The 24372-nt window shown below is 44.8% G+C and overlaps 1 protein-coding gene across 1 annotated transcript; it reads left to right on the forward strand.

Annotated features, from left to right (window-relative positions):
* The first annotated feature begins 4279 nt into the window (after nucleotides 1–4279).
* On the forward strand, nucleotides 4280–6030 carry LOC125511536 (12-oxophytodienoate reductase 1-like). The gene is made up of 4 exons (XM_048676935.1): nucleotides 4280–4546; nucleotides 4690–4961; nucleotides 5074–5247; nucleotides 5331–6030. Exons 1-4 carry the CDS (start codon nucleotides 4482–4484, stop codon nucleotides 5915–5917), a joined length of 1098 nt encoding a protein of 365 aa, XP_048532892.1. The 5' UTR covers nucleotides 4280–4481; the 3' UTR covers nucleotides 5918–6030.
* Nucleotides 6031–24372: the final 18342 nt, after the last annotated feature.

Genomic DNA, 24372 nt, shown 5'->3' on the forward strand with positions numbered 1-24372 from the left:
ACAGACATATGCAAGTCAGTGGTTAGGTTAGTAAAATCTTGAATCACGTGTTATATTTTTTCCCGTTGCAACGCACGGACCCTTATTATCAACGTTTATCAGAATTGAATAAAAAAAGGAGCGTAATAACAGATGGATCAGGTTTTGCGAGTTTCTATGCCCGTTGCAACGCACGGGCATTTGTACTAGTAATAATAATGCACGGATTGATTCTGCGGGTTCACCGTCGCGTCCTTTTTACAGAAAGGTCCCTGTCATTTTTAGTATTTAACCCGCAATCCTTTTTTAACCTGAGAAAAACGTTTCAATCTTAAAAAACATGGGTTGTGCAGCGCCGAAGATGTAGGTAGGGGAGGTACCAGCCCACACCGGCATGGAAGACCAGACGCGGCGGCATTCATTCTCCGGCCAGATTACGCCGGATTCCGGAATGGTTCAAGGGCGACCGGATCCATGCACGGGGAGGCGAGGCAGGCACTTGAGGCGGCGGCGCGTCTCGATGCACAGGAGGGTGGTGTGGCGGGACTTGCAGGGCATGGGGAGGCGCGGATCCAGGCGACGGCAAGCAGGACAATGGGAAGGAGATGTGGGGCGAGCTCGAGCTCATGCGGGTGGCCATGGCAGAGAAGAGAAAGGGAACGAGGAGAAGGACGGCAACGGATTGCCTCGGGGCGACGGCAGGACTCGCCAGCCTCGTACTCAACGGGGTAGAGGAGCACCATGGGAGGAGGGGAGCGGCAGGGAAGGAGGGGGGCTAGCGACGCTCGCCGCGGACCGTGGCAGAGCATGACTGCTTCGAGCAGAACGACGCAAGAAGGGAAACGGTAGGAGAAGAGGAGGAGCTCGCCGAAGAGGCGGCATCGGGCGTCGGCGTTTCGGGTGGGAGGTAAGCGCGCGAGGGCCGGCGACGGCCGAACCTCTCTCTCGTGTGTGTGTCTCTAGTGGCTGGGGATGAAGAGGAGGATGAGGGGGATCGAAAGAATGGGGATCTGGATCGAGCGAGGCTCTCCCTGGCGGCTAGTGATGGCTGGCGCTGCTCTCTCTCTCTTCCTTCAGTTTTTTTTTTCTATTTCTGAAAAAACATAGATTTGAATAAAGAAAAGGAGGTCTGGGAGAAGAGTTTGGGCATGGGGTTATTTTACCTGGACTCAGAAAAATGATCTTGATCCATAAAATATAAATAGGCATGATTGAAAGTTTAAATTCAAACTCTACGGCTAGGTTTTATAAGTGTCCAAAAATATTAAGATTTTTGGTGGAACTTGGGAAAAAGATAGAAGAAATATCAGCAAAGTTTGGAGGTATACCTTGAAGTAGAAAAAGTCATGGGATTTTTGTAAAGGCTCAAAAGGAATTTGAAAAGGAAATTTAAATAAAATAGAAGGAAGGCTCAAATGATGTCCTGAAAATTTTCATAGTTTTCAATTTGGTCGTCCAGGATTTTTAGTATGTTATCCGGGTTAGCCAAATAGAGGATAGAGAGAGAGAGAGAGATCTGAGAGTTTGAGAGAGACACATGAGAGAGAATGGTACATGAGAAGTGAGAGAAACGTGGGAGATAGAGGCATAAAAAATATGTAAGAGAGAGGGAGAGATACGTATGTGAAAAGTTGAGGCATGCAAGATTTAAATCCAAAAAAAGTATGGTTACTCGCGTTCATATCCGTGGGAAAGAGACCATCACAATCAAGAAAAACAAAGCAAACACCCATGCTCGGTGTGCCTACACAACGACCTGATCATATCGCACAGGTCATGCGGGGTCAATAGGGTTCCTACGCCTCCCTGATTCATCGGATGTGGTATAGAAGCTGGCATGTAATATGTGAAATTTGTATAGCTAGGCGCACTACCGGGCATTGAAGGACGTGCTGGCTCTTGATTTATTTCTGCAGGCAGAGGCACACCATGAACTAACTGGAGGAGCCAAACTGGATTTGCAGGCTCCTGCAAAGTGCTAGCACCTAGAGATGTTCGTAATTTTCCTCTTGTAAATGTCATGAGGCATGAGCCACATCCGCTTCATAGAACATTAAAACAAAACATTGATCCCCATGTGGGTACACAAAACATTGTCCTTTTGATTTATTTTTTCAGTAAATGATTGTGGACCATGTTTTTTTTACTCCATGCCCTTTTGTTGTACTAATTTTTTGGGCGATGCCACATACAAGTTATATTGCTATACTGAAGTGTTGATATTAGTAGTATATGTAGCAATAGAATGTCGGGATGGTAGCTCTAGCCTCTGCCAACATTCTGAAAATTGTAGCATCCTTTATAATAATATTAAATGTTTTTGGATGGTTCTTTTTCCTGAGCGGCTACTCCCGTCCACGGCCTCCTTGATCTCAGGATCTGCTCCTTCCCTACATCTGCCCACGAGGCCAAGGAGGCACAGCGGTGGCCACTAGCAGCGCGAGAAGGAGCGTCCATTAAGGCAGGATGGTGTGCATGTTACTCTTTTTTTTCTAAGCTCAGGTTTCTCTTTCTTGCATGAGTTATTCTTAAATATTGATTTGATTTGTAGGATTTACATTAGTTGGCGTAATCTGATTAATTTGAATTGTTTTATGGTGGTCATTATAATTTTTGCGAGTTTTTGTTGTTACGCACGCGCACTTTTAAACTAGTATTACATATACATGGCTCGGCCCCCACGTCGCCTAACTTAGGCAACACGGGCGGCAGTCCCCCATCGCCCGCCACCGGTCCCCCCTCTAGCGCCTACCCTCACCGTCGCCTCCGCCGCCACCGGGGTGTCCCCTTGTTGCGCGACTCTTCTCTTGCGGGGTCCCGCAACTTGCAGCCTGGTCTCTTGGCGGCTGGCGGCGCGCCTCCTATCGACGGATCCGACGTCTTCTCTCCTTCCCGTGGCTCCTCCCAGTGCCGATTCCGGCGGTTCCCTCATGTGGCTCCACGTGGTGGCTGATCTGGCGGCGTCTCCCTCCCGTCTGCGTCACCGCGTCTCCCGCGGGTGTTCCCCGCCTTCGTCATCGGCGTTGCCCGCCGCGGCGCGTCAACTCCCTCCCCCTGCTGCGTTCCACCACGTCCGGCCACCCACCCCTGCCCTCCGGCTGTCCGGCGTCTTCCCGGCGACGGAGCTCGTCCCGGCCATGTCTCGTCCTCTCAGGCTGGCCGTGGTGGTGCGTCCCTAGCCTCCTGCTGTCCGGCGTCCTCCCGGCAGTGGAGCCTCATCCCGGCCATGCCTCGTGCTCTCGGGCTAGCCGTGGTGTGCTGATGGCAGCATATTCGTGCCTCCCTGGCCATTTCTGGCCTGCGGTGGCTCTCGGCGGTGGAGCGTCCGGCGGCGCCCGATGTCACCTTTCTTGGTGATGGGCGTGGCTCTTCTTACGATGGTTGTGGTCCTGGCTTGCTGTTGGTTGCTATGTCTTCAAATTTTGATCCAATGGTTCTTGGGATTGTTCGGACTTTGGCCGGGGCGAAAGCTCTGCTCCGTTTGCCGATGCTGGCGGCGGCGACACCTGCAGGTGTCGTTCCTTTCTTGGAGGCACTGACATGGCCTCTTCTCCGTGTTCCTACTCGAGTACCGGGGGAAACCCTTGGTTTGGTTCTCCAAATCGGACAGCGGCGGCGTCTCGACGTCGTACCCTTCATGAAGGCGCTGTTTTGGTTGCTCGCAATGTGTTTGGTGTTGAATTTGAAGATATTGGACGTTTTGTTGGTTTGGGCTGCTCCCAATGGTGCGGTCATGTAGGGCGCAATGTACGACCTCAACGACGCTCTATCCATGGCTTCTCCTTCCTGTCCGACCAGGTCCTGCACCCCACTTGCCGATCCTCTAGGAGTATAGGTGGGGTACGTTGATCCGGTTTGTCATGGAGTCGTGGCCGTGCGATGGTGGTGCCCGGCGATAGTCGTGACATTTTCTAGATATCATGTATCTCGTCTCTTTGCCTTGCCGGCTGGAGTTCGAGGTAGGAGAGTTTTGTGCTGAGTTGGGTTCCTCTGTGCTTTTCCCACAGCTTGTGTGCTGCCTCTTTCTTTTCTCATGTATGTCATCTTTTTTTCTCTTTTACCTATCAATGAAATGATATGCAAGCTTTGCGTATTCGCAAAAAATAAGTATTACATATCTAGACCCTATGTTATTGATCTTATGCAGAGATTCGTGTGGGTATTTATTTATTTTTATTATTATTTTCTTTTTTGTTTATGATTGATTGAGTTTCTTAGACGTGCAATAATTATGACACACATCTAGACAAACCCCATTCGAAGGCCATGTCAACCAGATCGCAACAGAAGATTTACATGAAGGCGATGTCAACATGATCGCAACAGAAGATTTAAACAGCCTGGAGCTAGCCCTGAAGGTGGAGGACTACTCCGTCTCCTCTCACGTTCGATCGTTATTAAGTAAGTACAAGTAGCGGGAAGAAGCAGCAGGCCAGCAGCGGCGGGCACGCGACGACTCTCGCTGACGCAGAAGGCCGTGCTGCGGGAACGACGGTGGAAGCATGGAGACGACGACGACTCCTCTCCTGACGCAATACAAGATGGGCAGCTTCAACCTTGCGCACAGGTCAGTTAACTTATTTCTTCGGTTGTTAGTGCTCGCTGGCCCCAGTATGCCATGCCATTCCGGTCTCCCATCGTTCCTTGAGAATCATCCATCTTCGGTACTAGTAGTACTTACTTGACGCGGCCATGAACAACACATCGCAGGGTTGTCCTTGCTCCACTGTCGCGGTGTAGGTCGTACGGGAACCTCGCCCAGCCGCACAACGCGGTGTACTACGCGCAGAGGGCTGCGCCGGGCGCCCTCCTCGTCGCCGAGGCCTGCGCCGTGTCCGAGGCCGCGCGGGGCTACCCGCACGTCCCCGGCCTGTGGAGCCCGGAGCAGGTGGAGGCGTGGAAGCCGGTGGTCGACGCCGTGCACGCCAAGGGCGCCGTCTTCTTCTGCCAGATATGGCACACGGGCCGCGTCTCGCCCACCGGTAGAACATTATCCTCGTACCTTTTTCTTTTCAAAGGATTATTCTCGTACCTATCGTGTTCGTTTTCGAATGGATGAATCAAAGTGTCAAGTCTCAATCATGTTGCATACAGAGTTCCAGCCTAATGGGCAAGCTCCGGTGTCGAGCACGGATAAGCAGGTGACGCCTGAGGTCTCCCATGACGGTAGTGTCCTGGAGTTCGCGGCCCCTCGAAGGCTGGAGACGGAGGAGATACCCCACATCGTCAACGACTTCCGGATCGCCGCTAGGAACGCCATGAGAGCCGGTAATGAATGATCAACCATGCATGTCCTCCTCATCTTTGCTATGTACGTAGTCTGCGGCGCTGATCATCATCGGTGGTCGAAGGGTTCGACGGCGTGGAGATCCACGCGGGCAACGGTTACCTGATCGACCAGTTCATGAAGGACGGCGTCAACGACCGGACTGACGCCTACGGCGGCGGCCTGGACAACCGCTGCCGCTTCGCCGCGGAGGTGATCGCGGCCGTGTGCCACGAGGCCGGCGCGGGCCGCGTCGGCGTGCGCCTCTCCCCGTTCGCCGACTACGTCGACTGCGTGGACTCCGATCCGGAGGCGCTCGGGCTGCACGTGATCGGCGTCATGAACGGGCTCGGCGTCCTCTACTGCCACATGATCGAGCCGCGGATGTGCGTCAACGAGCGGATGATCCCGCGCCGCCTGCTGCCGTTCAGGAGGGCGTTCAGGGGGACCTTCATGGTGAACGGCGGGTACGACCGGGAGGAAGGGGACAAGGCCGTCGTCGAAGGCTACGCTGATCTTGTGGCGTACGGGCGGCTCTTCCTGGCCAGCCCCGACCTGCCGGAGAGGTTCGGGAGGAACGCAGTTCTGAATAAGTATGACAGGAGCACGTTCTACACCTCTGATCCTGTTGTTGGCTACACCGACTACCCTTTTCTTGATCCGGAGGATTAGCTAACGTAGCTAACTGGTTGGTTCACTGTTGTCGTGCTTTTTTTTGTTGAACTTATTACTGTTGTCGTGCTTGGGACTTGGGAGTTCTAATATCATCGTTGATTAAGAAGTAACTCAAACCTCACGCTGGACCTTGCATAGCACACAAAATCAGGCTAGATGATGGGAATATTTTTTATGGGCCGCTGCTACGAATCATGATTTCCTAAAGAAATCAGAAATCATCCGGCTAGTCAACCGACAGATCTGTGCAGTTGACCGTCCGATCGCAGCAATGCCACCTAGCAGTAAAAGCGTGCAACAATTTCAATGCAGCACCAATGAAAACCCGGCCAAGCTCCAATGCAGCTCTCATGGCGGACCAAACGACATGATAAAAGCTGCAACGCAGCACCGCCGGCGTCCGGCGAAGTTCCATTGCAGCATCGACTATGCTTCCGGCGGCTCGACGAAATTCCATTGCAGCGTCGACTATGCTTACACAAAAAAAGTGCCAACTTGGAGATACCTTATACCAAAAGGCCAAAACTTAACTAAATTTGAGTTTTTGACCCTTAAAACTTGCCCATTATCTATCTTATATTTTTTTTGATAAATGGAGCATTATTACTTAAAGGTTTAAGCATTACACCTGGCCTCTACAAAACTAAGATGCGCAACGCAACAACCAAGTCCAAGATCCAAATAAAATAAAAGACGGAATACAAGTAATCATGACCATGTAATGCCTAAGACGTAGGAGGGCCAATCCGAAGATCATGTTGCCATCCATTTCGGGTAAAAGTATCCTTCGTCGTGGCCTCCAAGTGTGTACACACGTCTGTAAACAGGTCCCTATTCTCCACATGTTGTAGAGACGACCATAAACTGAGTGTGCCCGTACATCGGTAGATAACCTGCAGAAGGGAAGAACTTTCATCTCTCTTATATTTGGTTCACGGCCACGCGAGTGAGTGAAACTCCAGCCCACCCCACTGTTGGGGAACGTAGTAATTTCAAAAAAATTCCTACGCACACGCAAGATCATGGTGATGCATAGCAACGAGAGGGGAGAGTGTCGTCCACGTACCCTCGTAGACCGTTAAGCGGAATCGTTACAACAACGCGGTTGATGTAGTCGTACGTCTTCACGATCGACCGATCCTCAGCACCGAATGTACGGCACCTCCGCGTTCAGCACACGTTCAGCTCGGTGACGTCCCGCGAACTCACGATCCAGTAGAGCTCGAGGAAGAGTTTCGTCAGCACGACAGCGTGGTGACGATGTTGATGATGCTACTGATGCAGGGCTTCGCCTAAGCACCACTACGATATGACCAAGGTGGATAATGGTGGAGGGGGGCACCGCGCACGGCTAAGAGATCAACAGATCAATTGTTGTGTCTATGGGGTGCCCCCTGCCCTCGTATATAAAGCAGAGAGGGGGGAGGCGGCCGGCCAAGGAGAAGGGCGCGCCAAGGGGGGAGTCCTACTCCCACCGAGAGTAGGACTCCCTCTTTTCCTAGTTGGAGTAGGACAGGAGAAGGAAGGGAGAGAGGAAGAGAAGGAAAGGGGGGTGCCGCCCCCCCTCCTTGTCCAATTCAGACTACAGGGGGAGGGGGCGCGCGGCTGCCCTTGGCCGCCCCTCCTCTTCTCCCACTAAGGCCCATTAGGCCCAATATACTCCCCGAGGGGTTCCGGTAACCCTCTAGTACTCCGGTAAATGTTCGAAACCACTCGAAACACTTCCGGTGTCCGAATATAGCCGTCCAATATATCAATCTTTAGTCTCGACCATTTCGAGACTCCTCGTCATGTCCGTGATCATATCCGGGACTCCGAACTACCTTCGGTACATCAAAACACAAAAACTCATAATACCAATCGTCACAAAACTATAAGCGTGTGGACCCTACGGGTTTGAGAACTATGTAGACATGACCGAGACATGTCTCCGGTCAATAACCAATAGCAGAACCTGGATGCTCATATTGGTTCCTACATATTCTACGAAGATCTTTATCGGTCAAACCGCATAACAATATATGTTGTTCCATTTGTCATCGGTATGTTACTTGTCCGAGATTTGATCGTAGGTATCTCAATACCTAGTTCAATCTCGTTACCGGCAAGTCTCTTTACTCGTTCCATAATGCAACATCCCGCAACTAACTCAATAGTCACATTGCTTGCAAGGCTTATAGTGATGTGCATTACCGAGAAGGCCCAGAGATACCTCTCCGATAATCGGAGTGACAAATCCTAATATTGATCTATGCCAACTCAACAAGTACCATCGGAGACACCTGTAGAGTACCTTTATAGTCACCCAGTTACGTTGTGACGTTTGGTAGCACACAAAGTGTTCCTCCGGTAATCGGGAGTTGCATAATCTCAGTCATAGGAACATGTATAAGTCATGAAGAAAGCAATAGCAGTAAACTAAAACGATCAAGTGCTAAGATAACGGAATGGGTCAAGTCAACCACATCATTCTTCTAATGATGTGATCCCGTTTATCAAATGACAGCTCATGTCTATGGTTAGGAAACATAACCATCTTTGATCAACGAGCTAGTCAAGTAGAGGCATACTAGTGACACTATGTTTGTCTATGTATTCAAACATGTATTATGTTTCCAGTTAATACAATTCTAGCATGAATAATAAACATTTATCATGAAATAAGGAAATAAATAATAACTTTATTATTGCCTCTAGGGCATATTTCCTTCAGTCTCCCACTTGCAATAGAGTCAATAATCTAGAATACACAGTAATGATTCTAACACCCATGGAGCCTTGGTGCTGATCATGTTTTGCTCGTGAGAGAGGCTTAGTCAATGGGTCTGCAACATTCAGATCCGTATGTGATACGTCTCCAACGTATCTATAATTTTTGATTGCTCCATGCTATATTATCTTCTGTTTTGGGCATTATTGGGCTTTATTATCCACTTTTATATTATTTTTGGGACTAACCTATTAACCGGAGGCCCAGCCCAGAATTGCTGTTTTTTTGCCTATTTTAGGGTTTCGAAGAAAAGGAATATCAAACGGAGTCCAAACGGAATGAAACCTTCGGGAAGGTGATTTTTGGAACGAACAAGATCCAGGAGACTTGGACCCTACGTCAAGCAACCAACAGGGAGGCCACGAGGTAGGGGGGTGCGCCTACCGCCCCCCCAGGCGCGCCCTCCACCCTTGTGGGCCCCTTGTTGCTCCACCAACGTACTTCTTCCTCCTATATATACCTACGTACCCCCAAACGATCAGATACGGAGCCAAAACCCTAATTCCAGCGCCATAACTTTCTGTATCCATGAGATCCCATCTTGGGGCCTGTTCCGGAGCTCCGCTGGAGGGGGCATCGATCACGGAGGGCTTCTACATCAACACCATAGCCTCTCCAATGAAGTGTGAGTAGTTTACCTCAGACCTTCAGGTCCATAGTTATTAGCTAGATGGCTTCTTCTCTCTTTTTGGATCTCAATACAAAGTTCTCCCCCTCTCTTGTGGAGATCTATTTGATGTAATCTTCTTTTGCGGTGTGTTTGTTGAGAACGATGAATTGTGGGTTTATGATCAAGTTTATCTATGAACAATATTTGAATCTTCTCTGAATTCTTTTATGTATGATTGGTTATCTTTGCAAGTCTCTTCGGATTATCAGTTTGGTTTGGCCTACTAGATTGATCTTTCTTGCAATGGGAGAAGTGCTTAGCTTTGGGTTCAATCTTGTGGTGTCCTTTCCCAGTGACAGTAGGGGCAGCAAGGCACGTATTGTATTGTTGCCATCGAGGATAACAAGATGGGGTTTTCATCATATTGCATGAGTTTATCCCTCTACATCATGTCATCTTGCATAAGGTGTTACTCTGTTCTTATGAACTTAATACTCTAGATGCATGCTAGATAGCGGTCGATGTGTGGAGTAATAGTAGTAGATGCAGGCAGGAGTCGGTCTACTCGTTTTGGACGTGATGCCTATATACATGATCATACCTAGATATTCTCATAACTATGCTCAATTCTGTCAATTGCTCAACAATAATTTGTTCACCCACCATAAAATACCTATGCTCTTGAGAGAAGCCACTAGTGAAACCTATGGCCCCCGGGTCTATCTTCATCATATTAATCTTCCAATACTTAGTTATTTCCTTTGCTTTTATTTTACTTTGCATCTTTATCATAGAAATACCAAAAATATTATCTTATCATATCTATCAGATCTCACTCTCGTAAGTGACCCTGTAGGGACTGACAATCCCTTATCGTGTTGGTTGCGAGGATTTATTTGTTTTGTGCAGGTGCGAGGGACTCACGTGTAGCCTCCTACTGGATTGATACCTTGGTTCTCAAAAATTGAGGGAAATACTTATGCTACTTTGTTGCACCACCCTTTCCTCTTCAAGGGAAAACAAATGCAAGTGCTCAAGAGGTAGCAAGAAGGATATCTGGCGCTGTTGCCTGGGAGGTCTATGCAAAAGTTAACCTACCAAGTACCCATCACAAACCCTTATCTCCCGCATTACATTATTTGCCATTTGCCTCTCGTTTTCCTCTCCCCCACTTCACCCTTGCCGTTTTATTCGCCCTCTCTCTCTATCCTCCCTCTCTTTCTCTATTTGCCTCTTTTTGCCCGTTCCTCGTTTGCTGGTCGTTATGGTGAGTCCTCTATCTTCTCCATTGTCTCCCGAGAATGAAGTTCTAAATTTTAAGCAAAGGGAGGGAGAAAACCAAAAAGACGCTTGGTATAGAATTTGGAATGCTCAAAATAGATCTACCAGGAAGCAATCTACTTCCGTTCTTCTTCGCATTTTTTATGTAGGCACTACTCCTTGGCATAGATATATCCTTGATACCACTACCGGAGGGAACTTCTTGGGTAGTCATACTTTTGATTCTTATAATGCTATGATAGATTTGTTTGGCTCACCACCTCTTTTGGTTAATGGAACTATTTTAACTTTGGAGCATGTAATGCAAAAACTTGAAATTATTGAAAATAAAGTTGCTACCGTTGAGTTAATTGAAACTTTCGATAAAAAGATCCACAACCAAAAATTAAACAATATGGATCTAAAGTAGGAGTAACTTTGAAAAATATTAAACAGAAGGAACCTATAGTTAATGAAAGAATAAATCATGATTCCATTAGAATCGATAAACTTGAGGGTATCATTACCAACTTGGGAACCGCTTTTTCTTCTGTAAAGAATACTACAAGTCCTCCAACTAAAATTGCCAAGCTTATGTATGTTCCTAAAAATAAAGGTGAATCCTCTAGCAAAGAAACTGCGGATCTCAAATCTATAAGTGTTCATCCTAATCTTTTTGCTATCATTAAGGAACCATTTGCTGCTAATGATTTTTTTGATCTTGTGCCTAAAATTTTGATAATCAATAAAAATAAAGAAATTCCTAAGGACGGTAGATGCCTCATTGAAGAATTACCCACCAAAGATGGCAATACCTAAATCTATCCTTACTTTTTATGCCTAACTAGGGGCATTAAACGATAGCGCTTGTTGGGAGGCAACCCAATTTTATTTTTATTCCTTGCTTTTTGATGCTGTTTAGTAATAAATAATTTATCTAGCCTCTGTTTTGGTTGTATTTTTTGTGTTTAATTAGTGTTTGTGCCAAGTAGAACCATTGGGAAGACTTGGGGAAAGTCTTGTTAATCTTGCTGTAAAAAACAGAAACTTTAGCGCTCACGAGAAATTCTGCCATTTTTATTTGGAAAGTTCTATTTAGTTAATTCTTTTTGCAGATGATTAATAGATAAATTAATCACGTCCAGAAATTTATTTTAGAATTTTTGGGGTTCCAGATCTTGCGCTAGCTACATATTACTACAGACTGTTCTGTTTTTGACAGATTCTGTTTTTCGTGTGTTGTTTGCTTATTTTGATGAATCTATGGCTAGTAAAATAGTTTATAAACCATAGAGAAGTTGGAATACAGTAGGTTTAACACCAATATAAATAAAGAATGAGTTCATTACAGTACCTTGAAGTGGTCTTTTGTTTTCTTTCGCTAACGGAGCTCACGAGATTTTCTACTTTAAGTTTTGTGTTGTAAAGTTTTCATGTTTTGGGTAAATATTTGATGGATTATGGAACAAGACGTGGCAAGAGCCTAAGCTTGGGGATGCCCATGGCACCCCCAAGATAATCTAAGGACACCTAAAATTCAAAGCTTGGGGATGCCCCGGAAGGCATCCCCTCTTTCGTCTACTTCTATCGGTAACTTTACTTGGAGCTATATTTTTATTCACCACATGATATGTGTTTTGCTTGGAGCGTCTTTTATTATTTGAGTCTTTGCTTTTTAGTTTATCACAATCATCCTTTCTGTACACACCTTTTGAGAGAGACACACATGATTTGGAAATTATTAGAATACTCTACGTGCTTCACTTATATCTTTTGAGTTATATAGTTTTGCTCTAGTACTTCACTTGTATCTTTTAGAGCACGGTGGTGGATTTGTTTTATAGAAACTATTGATCTCTCATGCTTCACTTAGATTATTTTGAGAGTCTTAAATAGCATGGTAATTTTCTTAAATAATCCTAATATGCTAGGTATACAAGATTAATAATAAAATTCTCTTATGAGTGTGTTGAATACTAAGAGAAGTTTGATGCTTGATAATTGTTTTAAGATGTGGAGATGGTGATATTAGAGTCCTGCTAGTTGAGTAGTTGTGAATTTGAGAAATAATTGTGTTAAAGTTTTTGATTCCTGTAGCATGCATGTATGGTGAACCGTTATGTGATGAAGTCGGAGCATGATTTATTTATTGATTGTCTTCCTTACGAGTGGTGGTCGGGGACGAGCGATGGTCTTTTCCTACCAATCTATACCCATAGGAGCATGCACGTAATACTTCGCTTTGATAACTTGTAGATGTTTGCAATAAGTATATGCGTTCTTTATGACTAATGTTGAGTCCATGGATTATACGCACTCTCACCCTTCCACCATTGCTAGCCTCTCTAATACCGCGCATCTTTTGCCGGTATCATACACCCACCATATACCTTCCTCAAAACAGCCACCATACCTACCTATCATGGCATTTCCATAGCCATTCCGAGATATATTGCCATGCAACTTTCCACCATTCCGTTTACTATGACACACTCCATCATTGGCATATTGCTTTGCATGATCATGTAGTTGACATTGTATTTGTGGCAAAGCCACCGTTTATAATTCTTTCATACCTGTCACTCTTGAGTCATTGCATATCCTGGTACACCGCTGGAGGCATTCATATAGAGTCATATCTTGTTCTAAGTATCGAGTTGTAATTCTTGAGTTGTAAGAAAATAAAAGTGTGACGATCGTCATTATTAGAGCATTGTCCCAGTGAGGAAAGGGTGATGGAGACTATGATTCCCCCACAAGTCGGAATGAGACTCCAGACGAAAAAAATAAAAAAAAGAGGCCATAAAAAAGAAAGAGAAAAGGCCCAAATAAAAAAATGATAGAAAAAGAGAGAAGGGACAATGCTACTATCCTTTTACCACACTTGTGCTTCAAAGTAGCACCATGTTCTTCATGATAGAAAGTATCCTATGTTATCACTTTCATATACTAGTGGGAATTTTTTTCATTATAGAACTTGGCTTGCATATTCCAATGATGGGCTTCCTCAAAATGCCCTAGGTCTTCCTGAGCAAGCGAGTTAGATGCACACCCACTTAATTTCTTTTTGAGGTTTCATATACTTATAGTTCTAGTGCATTCGTTGCATGGCAGTCCCTACTCACTCACATTAATATCTATTAATGGGCATCTCCATAGCCCGTTGATACGCCTAGTTGATGTGAGACTATCTTCTCACTTTTTGTCTTCTCCACAACCACCACTCTATTCCACCTAAAGTGCTATGTCCATGGATCACGCTCATGTATTGCGTGAAGATTGAAAAAGTTTTGAGAATGTCAAAAGTATGAAACAATTGCTTGGCTTGTCATCGGGGTTGTGCATGATTTAAATACTTTGTGTGGTGAAGATAGAGCATAGCCACACTATATGATTTTGTAGGGATAACTTTCTTTGGCCATGTTATTTTAAAGAGACATAATTGCTTAGTTAGTATGCTTGAAGTATTATTATTTTTATGTCAATATTAAACTTTTGTCTTGAATCTTTCGGATCTAGATATTCATACCACAATTAAGAAGAATTACATTGAAATTATGCCAAGTAGCATTCCACATCAAAAATTCTGTTTTTATCATTTACCTACTCGACGACGAGCAGGAATTAAGCTTGGGGATGCTTGATACGTCTCCAACGTATCTATAATTTTTGATTGCTCCATGCTATACTATCTTCTGTTTTGGACATTATTGGGCTTTATTATCCACTTTTATATTATTTTGGGACTAACCTATTAATCGGAGGCCCAGCCCAGAATTGTTGTTTTTTTGCCTTTTTTAGGGTTTCGAAGAAAAGGAATATCAAACGGAGTCCAAACGGAATGAAACCTTCGGGAACGTGATTTTTGGAACGAACAAGATCCAGGAGACTTGGACCCTACGTCAAGCAACCAACAGGGAGGCCATGAGGTAGGGGGCGCGCCTCCCCCCCAGGCACGCCCTCCACCCTTGTGGGGCCCCTGTTGCTCCACCGACGTACTTCTTCCTCCTATATATACCTACGTACCCCCAAACGATTAGATACGGAGCCAAAACCCTAATTCCACCGCCGTAACTTTCTGTATCCACGAGATCCCATCTTGGGGCCTGTTCCGGAGCTTCGTCGGAGGGGGCATCGATCACGAAGGGCTTCTACATCAACACCATAGCCTCTCCGATGAACAGTGAGTAGTTTACCTCAGACCTTCAGGTCCATAGTTATTAGCTAGATGGCTTCTTCTCTCTTTTTGGATCTCAATACAAAGTTCTCCCCCTCTCTTGTGGAGATCTATTCGATGTAATCTTCTTTTGTGGTGTGTTTGTTGAGACCGATGAATTGTGGGTTTATGATCAAGTTTATCTATGAACAATATTTGAATCTTCTCTGAATTATTTTATGTATGATTGGTTATCTTTGCAAGTCTCTTTGAATTATCAGTTTGGTTTGGCCTACTAGATTGATCTTTCTTGCAATGGGAGAAGTGCTTAGCTTTGGGTTCAATCTTGCGGTGTCCTTTCCCAGTGACAGTAGGGGCAGCAAGGCACGTATTGTATTGTTGCCATCGAGGATAACAAGATGGGGTTTTCATCATATTGCATGACTTTATCCCTCTACATCATGTCATCTTGCTTAAGGCGTTACTCTGTTCTTATGAACTTAATACTCTAGATGCATGCTGGATAGCGGTCGATGTGTGGAGTAATAGTAGTAGATGCAGGCAGGAGTCGGTCTACTTGTTTTGGACGTGATGCCTATATACATGATCATACCTAGATTTTCGCATAACTATGCTCAATTCTGTCAATTGCTCAACAGTAATTTGTTCACCTACCGTAAAATACCTATGCTCTTGAGAGAAGCCACTAGTGAAACCTATGGCCCCCGGGTCTATCTTTATCATATTAATCTTCCAATACTTAGTTATTTCCTTTGATTTTATTTTACTTTGCATCTTTATCATAAAAATACCAAAAATATTATCTTATCATATCTATCAGATCTCACTCTCGTAAGTGACCCTGTAGGGATTGACAACCCCTTATCGCGTTGGTTGCGAGCATTTATTTGTTTTGTGTAGGTGCGAGGGACTCGCGCGTAGCCTCCTACTGGATTGATACCTTGGTTCTCAAAAATTGAGGGAAATACTTACGCTACTTTGCTGCACCACCCTTTCCTCTTCAAGGGAAAACCAACGCAAGTGCTCAAGAGGTAGCAGTATGTATCTTGCAAATCTCTATGTTTCCCACCTGGACTTGATCCCGGATGTAATTGAAGCGTCTGTTGATGTGCTTGGTTCTCTTGTGAAATCTGGATTCCTTTGCCAAGGCAATTGCACCAGTATTGTCACAAAAGATTTTCATTGGACCTGATGCACTAGGTATGACACCTAGATCGGATATGAACTCCTTCATCCGGACTCCTTCATTTGCTGCTTCCGAAGCAGCTATGTACTCCGCTTCACACGTAGATCCCGCCACGATGCTTTGTTTAGAACTGAACCAACTGACAGCTCCATCGTTTAATATAAACACGTATCCGGTTTGCGATTTAGAATCGTCCGGGTCAGTGTCAGAGCTTGCATCGACGTAACCATTTATGACAAGCTCTTTGTCACATCCATAAACGGGAAACATATCCTTAGTCCTCTTAGGTACTTCAGGATGTTCTTGACCGTTGTCCAGTGATCCACTCCTGGATTACTTTGGTACCTCCCTGCTAAACTAATAGCAAGGCACACATCAGGTCTGGTACACAGCATTGCATACATGATAGATCCTATGGCTGAAGCATAGGGAACACTTTTCATTTTCTCTCTATCTTCTGCAGTGGTCGGGCATTGAGTCTTACTCAACTTCACACCTTGTAACATAGGCAAGAACCCTTTCTTAGCTTGATCCATTTTGAACTTCTTCAAAACTTTATCAAGGTATGTGCTTGTGAAAGTCCAATTAAGCGTCTTGATCTATCTCTATAGATCTTGATGCCCAATATATAAGCAGCTTCACCGAGGTCTTTCATTAAAAACTCTTACTCAAGTATCCTTTTATGCTATCCAGAAATTCTATATCATGTCCAATCAACAATATGTCATCTACATATAATATTAGAAATGCTACAGAGCTCCCACTCACTTTCTTGTGAATACAGACTTCTCCAAAAGTCTGTATAAAACCATATGCTTTGATCACACTATCAAAACGTTTATTCCAACTCCGAGAGGCTTGCACCAGTCCATAAATGGATCGCTGGAGCTTGCACACTTTCTTAGTACCCTTTGGATCGATAAAACCTTCAGGTTGCATCATATACAACTCTTGTTCCAGAAATCCATTCAGGAATGCAGTCCTTACATCCATTTGCCAAATTTCATAATCATAAAATGCGGCAATTTCTAACATGATTCGGATGGACTTAAGCATCGCTACGGGTGAGAATGTCTCATCGTAGTCCACTCCTTGAACTTGTCAAAAACCTTCCGCGACAAATCGAGCTTTGTAGACAGTAACGTTACTGTCAGCGTCAGTCTTCTTCTTGAAGATCCATTTATTCTCGATGGCTTGCCGATCATCGGGCAAGTCAACCAAAGTCCACACTTTGTTCTCATACATGGATCCCATCTCAGATTTCATGGCTTCAAGCCATTTTGCGGAATCGGGGCTCATCATCGCTTCCTCATAGTTTGTAGGCTCGTCATGGTCAAGTAACATGATCTCCAGAACAGGATTACCGTACCACTCTGGTGCGGATCTTACTCTGGTTGACCTACGAGGTTCAGTAGTAACTTGATCTAAAGTTTCATGATCATCATCATTAGCTTCCTCATTAATTGGTGTGGGTGTCACAGGAACCGGTTTCTATGATGAACTACTCTCCAATAAGGGAGCGGGTACGGTTACCTCATCAATTTCTACTTTCCTCCCACTCACTTCTTTCGAGAGAAACTCCTTCTCTAGAAAGGATCCATTCTTAGCAACAAATGTCTTGCCTTCGGATCTGTGATAGAAGGTGTACCCAACAGTCTCCTTTGGGTATCCTATGAAGACACATTTCTCCGATTTGGGTTCGAGCTTATCAGGTTGAAGCTTTTTCACATAAGCATCGCAGCCCCAAACTTTAAGAAATGACAACTTTGCTTTCTTGCCAAACCACAGTTCATAAGGCGTCGTCTCAATGGATTTCGATGGTGCCCTATTTAATGTGAATGCAGCCGCCTCTAAAGCATAACCCCAAAACGATAGCGGTAAATCAGTAAGAGACATCATAGATCACACCTTATCTAGTAAAGTACGATTACGATGTTCGGCACACCATTACGCTGTGGTGTTCCGGGTGGCGTGAGTTGCGAAACTATTCCACATTGTTGCAAATGTAGACCAAAATCGTAACTCAAATCGTAACTGAAATTCTTTGAACTTTTCAAATGTTTCAGACTTATGTTTTATTAAGTAGATATAACCATATTGGCTCAAATCATCTGTGAAGGTAAGAAAATAACGATACCCACCGCGAGCCTCAATATTCATTGGACTACATACATCAGTATGTATAATTTCCAACAAATCCATTGCTCGCTCCATTGTTCCAGAGAACGGCATTTTAGTCATCTTTCCCATGATGCATGGTTCGCAAGTACCAAGTGATTCATAATCAAGTGATTCCAGAAGTCCAGCAGTATGGAGTTTCTTCACGCGCTTTACACCAATATGACCCAAACGGCAGTGCCACAAATAAGTTGCACTATCATTATCAACTCTACATCTTTTGACTTCAACATTACGAATATGTGTATCACTACTATCGAGATTCATACAAATAGACCACTCTTCAAGGGTGCATGACCATAAAAGATATTACTCATATAAATAGAACAACCATTATTCTTAGATTTAAATGAATAACCATCTCGCATCAAACAAGATCCAGATATAATGTTCATGCTTAACGCTTGCACCAAATAACAATTATTTAGGTCTAAAACTAATCCCGAAGGTATATGTAGAGGTAGCGTGCCGATGGCGATCACATCGACTTTGGAACCATTTCCCACGCGCATCGTCACCTCGTCCTTAGCCAGTCTTCGCTTAATCCATAGTCCCTGTTTCGAGTTGCAAATATTAGCAACAGAACCAGTATCAAATACACAGGTGCTACTGCGAGCTCTAGTAAGGTATACATCAATAACATGTATATCACATATACCTTTGTTCACCTTGCCATCCTTCTTACCTGCCAAATACTTGGGGCAGTTCCGCTTCCAGTGACCAGTCCCTTTACAGTAGAAGCACTTTGTTTCAGGCTTAGGTCCAGACTTGGGTTTCTTTTCTTGAGCAGCAACTTGTTTGCCGTTCTTCTTGAAGTTCCCTTTCTTCTTCCCTTTACCCTTTTTCTTGAAACTGGTGGTCTTGTTGACCATCTACACTTGATGCTCCTTCTTGATTTCTACCTCCGCAGCCTTTAGCATTGCGAAGAGCTCGGGAATCGTGTTATCCATCCCTTGCATATTATAGTTCATCACGAAGCTCTTGTAGCTTGGTGGAAGTGATTGAAGAACTCTGTCAATGACACTATCAATCAGAGGATTAACTCCCAGCTGAGTCAAGTGATTATGGTACCCAGACATTCTGAGTATATGTTCACTGATAGAACTATTCTCCTCCATCTTGCAGCTGTATAACTTATTGGAGACTTCATATCTCTCAATCTGGGCATTTGCTTGAAATATTAACTTCAACTCCTGGAACATCTCATATTCTCCATGACGTTCAAAACGTCATTGAAGTCCCGGTTCTAAGCCGTAAAGTATGGCATACTTAACTATTGAGTAGTCATCAGCTTTGCTTTGCCAGATGTTCATAACATCTGGCGTTGCACCTGCAGCGGGTTTGGCACCTAGCGGTGCTTCCAGGACGTAATTCTTCTGTGCAGCAATGAGGATAATCCTCAAGTTACGGACCCAGTCCGTGTAATTGCTACCATCATCTTTCAACTTTGCTTTCTCAAGGAACGCATTAAAATTCAACGGAACAACAGCACGGGCCATCTATCTACAATAACATAGGCAAGCAAAATACTATCAGGTACTAAGTTCATGATAAATTTAAGTTCAATTAATCAAATTACTTAAGAACTCCCACTTAGATAGACATCCCTCTAATCATCTAAGTGATCACATGATCCATATCAACTAAACCATAACCGATCATCACGTGAAATGGAGTAGTTTTGAATGGTGAACATCACTATGTTGATCATATCTACTATATGATTCATGCTCGACCTTTCGGTCTCAGTGTTCCGAGCCCATATCCGCATATGCTAGGCTTGTCAAGTTTAACCTGAGTATTCTGCGTGTGTAAAACTGTCTTACACCCGTTGTAGATCAACGTTGAGCTTATCACACCCGATCATCACGTGGTGTCTCTACACGATGAACTTTGGCAACGGTGCATACTCAGGGAGAACACTTTTACCTTGAAATTTAGTGAGAGATCATCTTATAATGCTACCATCAAACAAAGCAGAATAATATGCATAAAGGATAAACATCACATGCAATCAATATAAGTGATATGATATGGCCATCATCATCTTGTGCCTTTGATCTCCATCTCCAAAGCACCATCATGATCACCATCATCACCGGCACGACACCTTGATCTCCATCGTAGCATCGTTGTCGTCGCGCCAACTATTGCTTCTACGATGATAGCTACCGCTTAGTGATAAAGTAAAGCAATTACAAGGCGATTGCATTGCATACAATAAAGCAACAACCATATGGCTCCTGCCAGTTGCCGATAACTCCGTTACAAAACATGATCATCTCATATAATAAAGTATAGCATCATGCCTTGACCATATCACATCACAACATGCCCTACAAAAACAAGTTAGACGTCGTCTACTTTGTTGTTGCAAGTTTTACGTGGCTACTACGGGCTGAGCAAGAACCGTTCTTATCTACGCATCAAAACCACAATGATAGTTTGTCAAGTTAGTGTTGTTTTAACCTTCTCAAGGACCAGGCATAGCCACACTCGGTTCAACTAAAGTTGGAGAAACTGACACCCGCCAGCTACCTGTGTGGAAAGCACGTCGGTAGAACCAGTCTCGCCTAAGCGTACGCGTAATGTTGGTTCGGGCTGCTTCATCCAACAATACCGCCGAACCAAAGTATGACATGCTGGTAAGCAGTATGACTTGTATCGCCCACAACTCGTGTTCTACTCATGCATATAACATCTATGCATAAACCTGGCTCGGATGGGGAACATAGTAATTTCAAAAAAATTCCTATGCACACGCAAGATCATGGTGATGCATAGCAATGAGAGGGGAGAGTGTCGTCCACATACCCTTATAGACCGTAAGCGGAATCGTTATGCGCGGTTGATGTAGTCGTACGTCTTCATGATTGACTGATCCTCAGCACCGAACGTACAGCACCTCTGCGTTCAGCACACGTTCAGCTCGGTGACGTCCCGTGAACTGACGATCCAGTAGATATTGAGGAAGAGTTTCATCAGCACGATGGCGTGGTGATGATGTTGATGATGCTACCGACGCAGGGCTTCGCCTAAGCACCACTACGATATGACCGAGGTGGATTATGATGGAGGGGGGCACCGCACACGGCTAAGAGATCAACATATCAATTGTTGTGTCCATGGGATGCCCCCTGCCCCCGTATATAAAGGAGCTAGGGGGAGGCGGCCGGCCAAGGAGGAGGGCGCGCCAAGGGGGGAGTCCTACTCCCACCGGGAGTAGGACTCCCTCTTTTCCTAGTTGGAGCAGGAGAGGAGAAGGAAGGGAGAGAGGAAGAGAAGGAAAGGGGGGCGCCGCCCCCCTCCTTGTCCAATTTGGACTAGAGGGGGAGGGGGCGCGCGGATGCCCTTGCCGCCCCTCCTCTTCTCCCACTAAGGCCCATTAGGCCCAATATACTCCCCGAGGGGTTCCGGTAACCCTCTAGTACTCCGGTAAATGTTCGAAACCACCCGAAACACTTCTGGTGTCTGAACATAGTCATCCAATATATCGATCTTTACGTCTCGACCATTTCGACACTCCTCGTCATGTCCGTGATCATATCCGGGACTCCGAACTACCTTCGGTACATCAAAACACAAAAACTCATAATACCAATCGTCACAAAATTATAAGCGTGCGGACCCTACGGGTTCGAGAACTATGTAGACATGACCGAGACATGTCTCCGGTCAATAACCAATAGCAGAACCTGGATGCTCATATTGGTTCTTACATATTCTACGAAGATCTTTATCGGTCAAACCGCATAACAATATACGTTGTTCCATTTGTCATCGGTATGTTACTTGTCCGAGATTTGATCGTAGGTATCTCAATACCTAGTTCAATATCGTTACCGGAAAGTCTCTTTACTCGTTCCATAATGAAACATACCGCAACTAACTCATTAGTCACATTGCTTGCAAGGCTTATAGTGATGTGCATTACCGAGAGGGCCCAGAGATACCTCTCCGATAATCGGAGTGACAAATCCTAATATTGATCTATGCCAACTCAACAAGTACCATCGGAGACACCTGTAGAGTACCTTTATAGTCACCCAGTTACGTTGTGACGTTTGGTAGCACACAAAGTGTTCCTCCGGTAATCGGGAGTTGCATAATCTCATAGTCATAGGTACATGTATAAGTCATGAAGAAAGCAATAGCAGTAAACTAAAATGATCAAGTGCTAAGATAACGGAATGGGTCAAGTAAACCACATCATTCTTCTAATGATGTGATCACGTTTATCAAATGACAACTCATGTCTATGGTTAGGAAACATAACCATCTTTGATCAACGAGCTAGTCATGTAGAGGCATACTAGTGACACTATGTTTGTCTATGTATTCAAACATGTATTATGTTTCAGGTTAATACAATTCTAGCATGAATAATAAACATTTATCATGAAATAAGGAAATAAATAATAACTTTATTATTGCCTCTAGGGCATATTTCCTTCAGTCTCCCACTTGCACTAGAGTCAATAATCTAGATTACACAATAATGATTCTAACACCCATGGAGCCTTGGTGCTGATCATGTTTTGCTCGTGAGAGAGGCTTAGTCAACGGGTCTGCAACATTCAGATCCGTATGTGATACGTCTCCAGTGTATCTATAATTTTTGATTGCTCCATGCTATATTATCTTCTGTTTTGGACATTATTGGGCTTTATTATCCACTTTTATATTATTTTTGGGACTAACCTATTAACCGGACGCCCAGCCCAGAATTGTTGTTTTTTTGCCTATTTTAGGGTTTCGAAGAAAAGGAATATCAAACGGGGTCCAAACGGAATGAAACCTTCGGGAACGTGATTTTTGGAACAAACAAGATCTAGGAGACTTGGACCCTAGGTCAAGCAATCAACAGGGAGGCCACGAGGTAGGGGGTGCGCCTACCCCCCCACCCCCAGGCGTGCCCTCCACCCTCGTGGGCCCCCTGTTGCTCCACCGACGTACTTCTTCCTCCTATATATACCTACGTACACCCAAACGATCAGATACAGAGCCAAAACCCTAATTCCACCGCCGTAACTTTCTGTATCCACGAGATCCCATCTTGGGGCCTGTTCCGGAGCTCCGCCGGAGGGGGCATCGATCATGGAGGGCTTCTACATCAACATCATAGCCTCTCCGATGAAGTGTGAGTAGTTTACCTCAGACCTTCGGGTCCATAGTTATTAGCTAGATGGCTTCTTCTCTCTTTTTGGATCTCAATACAAAGTTCTCCCCCTCTCTTGTGGAGATCTATTCGATGTAATCTTCTTTTGCGGTGTGTTTGTTGAGACCGATGAATTGTGGGTTTATGATCAAGTTTATCTATGAACTATATTTGAATCTTCTCTGAATTCTTTTATGTATGATTGGTTATCTTTGCAAGTCTCTTCGGATTATCAGTTTAGTTTGGCCTACTAGATTGATCTTTCTTGCAATGGGAGAAGTGCTTAGCTTTGGGTTCAATCTTGTGGTGTCCTTTCTCAGTGATAGTAGGGGCAGCAAGACACATATTGTATTGTTGCCATCGAGGATAACAAGATGGGGTTTTCATCATATTGCATGAGTTTATCCCTCTACATCATGTCATCTTGCTTAAGGCGTTACTCTGTTCTTATGAACTTAATACTCTAGATGCATGCTGGATAGCGGTCGATGTGTGGAGTAATAGTAGTAGATGCAGGCAGGAGTCGGTCTACTTGTTTTGGACGTGATGCCTATATACATGATCATACCTAGATATTCTCATAACTATGCTCAATTCTGTCAATTGCTCAACAGTAATTTGTTCCCCCGCCGTAAAATACCTATGCTCTTGAGAGAAGCCACTAGTGAAGCCAATTCGGACTAGAGGGGGAGGGGGCGCGCGGATGCCCTTGGCCTCCCCTCCTCTTCTCCCACTAAGGCCCATTAGGCCCAATATACTCCCCGAGGGGTTCCGGTAACCCCCCGGTACTCCGGTAAATGTCCGAAACCTCCCGAAACACTTCCGGTGTCTGAACATAGTCATCCAATATATCGATCTTTACGGCTCGACCATTTCGAGACTCCTCATCATGTCCGTGCGCATATCCGGGACTCCGAACTACCTTTGGTACATCAAAACACAAAAACTCATAATATCGATCGTCACAGAACTTTAAGCGTGCGGACCCTACGGGTTCGAGAACTATGTAGACATGACCGAGACATGTCTTCGGTCAGTAACCAATAACGGAACCTGGATGCTCATATTTGTTCCTACATATTCTACAAAGATCTTTATCGGTCAAACCGCATA

Source organism: Triticum urartu, chromosome 5, assembly GCF_003073215.2.
Source record: "Triticum urartu cultivar G1812 chromosome 5, Tu2.1, whole genome shotgun sequence".
NCBI classification, from domain to species: Eukaryota; Viridiplantae; Streptophyta; class Magnoliopsida; order Poales; family Poaceae; genus Triticum; species Triticum urartu.